At 37.9% G+C, this 6,610-nt stretch overlaps 1 protein-coding gene across 1 annotated transcript; it reads left to right on the top strand.

The window, feature by feature from the left end:
* On the top strand, positions 1-6,519 carry ucmab (upper zone of growth plate and cartilage matrix associated b). Its single transcript, XM_061035736.1, has 5 exons — positions 1-143; positions 280-342; positions 424-519; positions 5,290-5,388; positions 5,546-6,519. The coding sequence occupies exons 1-5, from the start codon at positions 86-88 to the stop codon at positions 5,641-5,643; spliced, it is 414 nt and encodes a 137-aa protein (XP_060891719.1). The 5' UTR covers positions 1-85; the 3' UTR covers positions 5,644-6,519.
* The last annotated feature ends 91 nt before the right edge of the window (positions 6,520-6,610 follow it).

Here is a 6,610-nt window from a genome sequence, read left to right on the forward strand (position 1 = left end):
ACTCCACCTCTCACGTATTTCTTCTTCACCTCTCCCTCCAGGTCTGCCTCACTTTGTCTCAGTTTTTCACACAGAGCGATTGAAGATGTCCCGGACGTCTGCGACCCTCCTGGCTCTCCTGGCAGTGCTTCTGGCACTTTCCTGTGAGTTTCATGCAGGACATTTTTAATCTTTGAAGGGTATAGAGGGACGATAGCGTAGTGTCTATTTTTTGTATTTCATGGAGAGGTTAGCATCAGATTCTGTTTTTTTTTTTAATGTGTTTATCCTTTCACCAAGTGTCCCAAGAGGCAGACTCTGCAGCTGTGCCCAGCAGCAAGGGCAGCGCTAAAGACCCACAAGGTGAGGAGCTGCAGCAGCTGCACCTCTTCCTTGTCCTCTTTCTTTGTTCTTGAGCTGATCCTTCTCCTGCTTCCACTGCAGGTCCGATGAAGAGGATCTTCATGAAAGAGGCAGATGCCTCAAACTTCTTCAGGAAACGCAGCAGACGGGGGGCCAAGTCTCAGGATGAGATCAACGGTGAGTCCACTCTGGGTTTGTTTGAAGCAGTTTGGACAGTGTATGTTTGTTTATATCTGTGTCTTATAATAAGCTTTAAGTCAACATTGTCACAGTGTTTTACCCTCAAGCATGAAAGGAATTCTGCTTAAGAGACCAGATAGATCCAGCAGAGGTTTGCATGCTTCGGGAATATCCTAGAAATCAAAGCTATAGTCTCAGAAACATAACAACAGGATAGGGTAGACTGCAGCAGACAGCATTATTATCAACAAAAGTACATCTGAATATAGCATATGAGTATTTTACACCTCTGATAGAAGTGATCTGAATGAAATGTTTTGAGAAAAGTGTCTTGCACAAAACGCCCGTGGAAAATACCAGCACAAATGCTTATATCCTGGACATAGCCAGAATATTGATCATGTAAAAAAAGTACAAATGCCAAGCAAGCTTCTGTTCAATTTAGATAGTATGATGTGATAGTGATCGAACCTTTTTTTTGGTCCCTGGGCATAAAGAGACACTATGGGGATGGAATAGTTAACATTGTCAGTATATCCGCACTTACAGTCTTAGGTCAGGATGTTGAGCACAAAGACACAGCACCTTTATTTGTCTGAGGACACTGGCTTAGTTTGGTGCCTGATGACTTTGTTTTGAGTTTGAGATACTTCTCTCAATATCAAACAGAAAAATGCATTGGCAAAGATGATCAAAGTCTGCAGCAGCATCACAGGTACTCAACAAGGTCTGTGGGATTCATATAACAAATAGATGTTAAAGAAAACAGAATCCATTCTATCTGACTCAAACATCCAGCACAGACAGCTTCAGACCTTATGCATAAAGATTACTGCGTCAAACACCAACAACAGATACAAATACTCGTTCAGTGCTTACTTCCTAAAACATGGTAAAATAAACTCTTGATTTTAATCTTTATAATACTTTAACCTAGAGTACTATTAAATATGTATTTTTTATTTGTGTAGCAGGTTATTTCTTATTGATTTATGTGTTTTGCATTATGTGCTATAACTGGTATAACTGCAGCGCAACCAATTGCCCTTTGGTGGAATATTAAATGCGACCTGACTATTACTATTTAAGTTATGGGCACAGTTGAAGATTACATTTATTTTCAGGTAAATATTTGAGGTTTTTCACTTTGTCAGTAAGTAAACATGTAAGCGACAGGCTGAATGTTTTGCGACGGTGGCAGCTGTTGACTGTTTTCTGAACCTGATCTGAACAGAGGTCACCTCAGACCTGCTCACCACAGCTCTCTGCTGGAGGCTGCAGCAGGAGCCACAGGGCAGCATGGAGCACACACGCACCCACACACACACACACACACACACACACACACACACACACACACACACACACACACACACACACACACACACACACACACGAGCACGCGCCTCAGAGGATTTCAGTGAATATCTTCTTCTAAAGTGTTGTGAAAATTCCCATACTGTACCATGTTTGACATTCCCCACTGATTGAACAGTCCTGTTATGTACAGTTCTGGCAGCAGGAAGGTGAGAGCACACAGTGAGAAGGTCGCTGTGTGAGTCTGAGTTGTGTAACAGGCTGAGGTTCTTTCTGTGTGTAACAACAACTAGACACTTTGTGCAGGTAAAGCAGAGATAAAATTAACACAAAGCAGTAAACAGAGTGAAAAGACTTAGGTGCAGTGAGTGGGTGAGCGGCTGGGAGATGAATGAGGAATGTGCCGACACACAGCAGAGAGGTCAGATAGAAGCCAAGTAAAAAAATGGAGACGAATAAACACTTTGAAGAGCTGCTCATGCTGTATGTCGACAGAAAAGCACAGCTCACTCCCAGATGGAGGAATTTAGTAAAACAATCATTATTAGATCATTTTTGGATGGATGAGTTCATGCTTATTTTGTATACTTTTTTATGTTTTGACATCCAATCAGACTCTGTAAGCAAATGATGCTGCTTTTTTAAATGGGAGATTGTAAACTGTAAGAAGTAGGTTTGTTTATTTGTTTGTTTGCATTCCTTCTTCTGTGCAATATTTCAGAGCATAACACAAAAAAATAGTAGACAGTTTCCCTGGAAAGCCACTCTTTTAAAAATGTTAGCATCATGAATACGTACAGTGTCTGCAGTTTATCTGTTAATCTAAGTGGCTTGAATTCCTGACCTGAGCTCTTCACTGCATGCACTGACTCGTGCAGGGGATCCCATTAAAAGGTCTAAGGTCGAGACCTCACATTGGAAAGGTTAACACGGCTATCCCAAACCTTTCCTACATCAGCCAACGTCTCTTTCTAACGTTGCTGTAGTCAGTCGGTGTGTGTTTCACTGAGACTCACTTGCACAGCCAAGTTCTGTTCTCGTCTTCTTCATACATCCAAAAGCTGCACGAGTCAGACGTCACACGCAGGCTCTGTAACATCCTTGGCTTCATTTTTTCTGTATCAACACTACTCAGAAAAAATAAGAAGAGCAAACATGATGAAAATAATGTTTTTTCATTATCAAAATGGTAGGGCTAAAATAACTATTTAACGCTTTAAGACAGGAGGGATTAAGTAATTAAAATCCATCTTCTTTTCAATATTAAACAAAGAGACTATGAGGAGTTTCTGACTGGTTATGAAACAGTCTCATCTAAATAAAAATACCTCTAAATGCCTTTAAAAAACAAAGCAGACTATTAGCTGGAAGATAAATATGATCTATTTGTTATTTAAATGCCTGTCTGAGCAGTCACTTTGTCAGATTCTACAGAAGCAATCATATGCAGATGAAACAAGCCTAGGTTTTCATTTTTATTAAACTGTAGATTTTTTGGAAGATTTAAAGATATACACACTCATGTAGAGGACTGGGTCATCAAAGAGATAAGAAAGCTTTGTCCACAGGCCCTGTAAAAATGAAAATTACTCACGGCTGCTTTAACTAATAAAAGTTTCATGAATTCCATTCCTTATATAGCCTAGGGTTTTCTTCACACATCCGCTCCTATAGGAATGAAGTCGTTTGTAGCCAAATAAGCACTTTATCACGCAAACATGGCACACTTTACTTAGGCTACTTTTATAGGCTATAAGTAGCAACTTAAAAAGTGTTAAAAGATAATACCAGATGAGTTCAAACAGCACCAGAAACACGTGCAGTATGAAGATCAGCTTTATTAACTTAAATATGAAGTTGGTGAAGTTGTGGCAGAAAATCCTACTCTGCTTTAAAAGATAATACCAGCAAACAGAAACCATGCCTACAAGTGACATTGTTATATTGTAAGACATCCCTTAATTGTTTAACTCAAGAATATGTCTTTTGAAAGAAGTAGGATTGTGAATTTCTCCTCCTTATTCATTTAAAATAGGCATATTCTAAAGTCTCTTTCATGTCATGTTCCCTTCACCTGATAGGCCTACTTAACTAGAGCCTACACTACATGCTTGCTAGCATTAAGATGACTGAATTTAGAAGGTTATTGGATGTTGCAGAAGGACCTGCAGTGGCGAAACATATCCTGACCAGGTAAAAAGATATCTTTATCTCATTTCCAAAACCAAAATTATGAAACACTGCAAATAAAAAGAGAAGCATGTTAAGATATTCGATGATAAAACCTTTATTTAAGAGCCACAACATGTTAACACGTCTCTATGGGTAGCACTTTTCGACAGAACAGACAGAACATTAGGCTAGCACCTGAATAAATGTAAACACTGTGGCCATGTTTCTTTTTTCAAGCTGGTTGGCAACAGTAACTAAGGGGGCGGGGCTTTAAATTGGTTATTTGCATTATAGGCTACGAAAGGATGAATTCACATCTGTAATATTTACAGTCTGTGATTCACATGGACAGGAAGATGAATTAGAAGCAACTCAGAATTCAGTACCTTTCACGTGAAACATCTTTTTGGAGGAAAAACGTATAGAAGTTTTCTTTTTACCCACATGTATCTCTCTGGATGAGTAAAAACAGCAAGACATGACTCATTATAGCCTACTTCTTTGAATTCCTTGGTTGTCCTGGGTTTGATTTGAATCTGCTTCTTCGTCCTGTCTTCTTTGTGGACGAAAAAAACAGCTTTTGTTCATCCACAGTATGACTCAGTTTTGTGGTTTTCTTGAAGGCTGCAGTCATTGTGCTGCGTTTGTGTGAGTGTGTCTTCATGTGAAGGTGAGCTTGCAGTAAAACCTTATTTCCTTTTTTGTCAATGCAATTTATTTCTTGACTGTTCTCTCCATTTTAACCATCTTCTTAACAGAAGAAGTGTGTTCCACCCCAAATCATAACTTTTTAAGCACCAGAGGTTGATCCGTTCAGGAAGTTCATTGCAATAACAATCTTCCTTGTAGCCTGAAGACTTTGATTATATTTTGTTTTGTGAGCACAATGATTAAAACGTGTACCCCACAAAAAGTAGTTTGTCCTGCTTGCTCAGTTGAGTCCGTTAATGTAAGGGTATAAAAGATAATCTTACAAAAATGTTAGACACTAAAAGTTAACATGATTTAAAAAAAAAAGGTTTTCTGATGCTACACTGCACTCTAATAAAAAAATTGACTTTGAAATTAAATGAACATTAGTAGAATGTTTAATTTTGTTTTTTATTATATGTTTTATTTTTATTTATTTTAAACATGGTTTTATAGATAAAAAAGATGGGTTGTCCCTGTAAACTATTTTTTATTTAATGGAGAAAACGTATGCAGATTTGTTAAAAATATCCGGGGCTCCATTGAAATTATCCATTTTTTTCAGAGATGTGTCTCCTTGTTTTTCAGCTGAGCAGAGGCAGATCTTAGCTGCAGATGAGCGAAAAAGAGAGTTTCACGAGGAGAAGAGAAATGAGTTTGAGAACTATGCAGAAGAGGAGAACGATGGTATGCAACCCCCCCCCCCCCCCAAGATATCTATAGTTAATAGTTATAGTTATAGTTATATATATATATCTATATATATAGATATATAGATATATATATGTTATAGTTCATTTACTCGACCAGCTTCTTCATTCACTAAACTTCTACAATCTTTCAGAACAAGACGAGAGGACCAGAGAGAGCACGGAGCAGTGGAGGGAGTTCCACTACGATGGGATGCATCCTCCTCAGGAGTACAACCGTCACTCCACCTGAGACGGGGAGGAGAGGGTGATACTGAGGAGATGATCGTTTTCATTAAAGGCATTAAACCTAATATGAGGGGAAGGCATCTTTTCATGTTTTCCACTTACATTTTATGAATGCAAAAAGCACCGAAGTGCAAAACTTTATTACATGACAGAACATATTTGTTTATATTAAGTACTATGGATAAACAAATGTCTTCAATAGTGACTATTTCATAACATGCATGATGACTTCATCATCACAGCAAAGGAAGAAATACAATGGATCTGTAACATATTTAGTTTAAAAAGAACCCAATAAATAATTTTTTCAGTTATACCGAATGGTGAAGTTCCTGATGATTGGGGCGATTTTTTGCAGAAAGATTTGCAAAACTTCAATAACCCAAATCCAAAATGACTTGGGGTTGAGTACTGTATAAAAGGGCTGTCAACACCAATCACTGATCTAGGCGTTACGATAGACAGTAAGTGATATAAGTATTGAGATGATTTAAGTGTTTTTTTAAGCTGTTATGTGCAAAGACTTAACAGAATTAAGTGTGAATATATAGGCCTACTGTATTTACCCATATTAACTATAGCCTGTATTTACTCACCTTTCACGCTAACAGTATTATCTTTTAGCGTAATAAAAACCATGTATGCAAACATATTTTTGATGTGAAAGTGTACAAACTTGTACTTATGACATATTGATTTACAGACAAAGAAGCAGCGACACATGCAAACAAGCCTCTTTTTTTAATACATAAATCTCTACAAATCCAAAGCACATTTCTTCAACAATATGTAATACATGCATACTGAGGGGCCTTCAAAGCTTCATATTTTGCGTTCTGTTATTTTTTGCGGGGAAAAACAGGGAAGACAAAAATAAACACTTAAGACCCAAGCTAAGCTGTGTTGTTGAGATTCGTATTTACACCGAAAGCCAAGGCTCGAATTCAGTATTAACCACAGCGTTTGTATAT

This window comes from Labrus mixtus, chromosome 4 (genome assembly GCF_963584025.1).
Source record: "Labrus mixtus chromosome 4, fLabMix1.1, whole genome shotgun sequence".
NCBI lineage: Eukaryota > Metazoa > Chordata > Actinopteri > Labriformes > Labridae > Labrus > Labrus mixtus.

Coding starts and splice junctions, on each gene's coding strand:
- ucmab (XM_061035736.1), top strand. CDS start 86: ATGTCCCGGACGTCTGCGACCCTCCTGGCTCTCCTGGCAGTGCTTCTG. Junction 343..423: donor CAGCGCTAAAGACCCACAAG/GTGAGGAGCTGC, acceptor CTTCCACTGCAG/GTCCGATGAAGAGGATCTTC. Junction 5,389..5,545: donor TGCAGAAGAGGAGAACGATG/GTATGCAACCCC, acceptor ACAATCTTTCAG/AACAAGACGAGAGGACCAGA.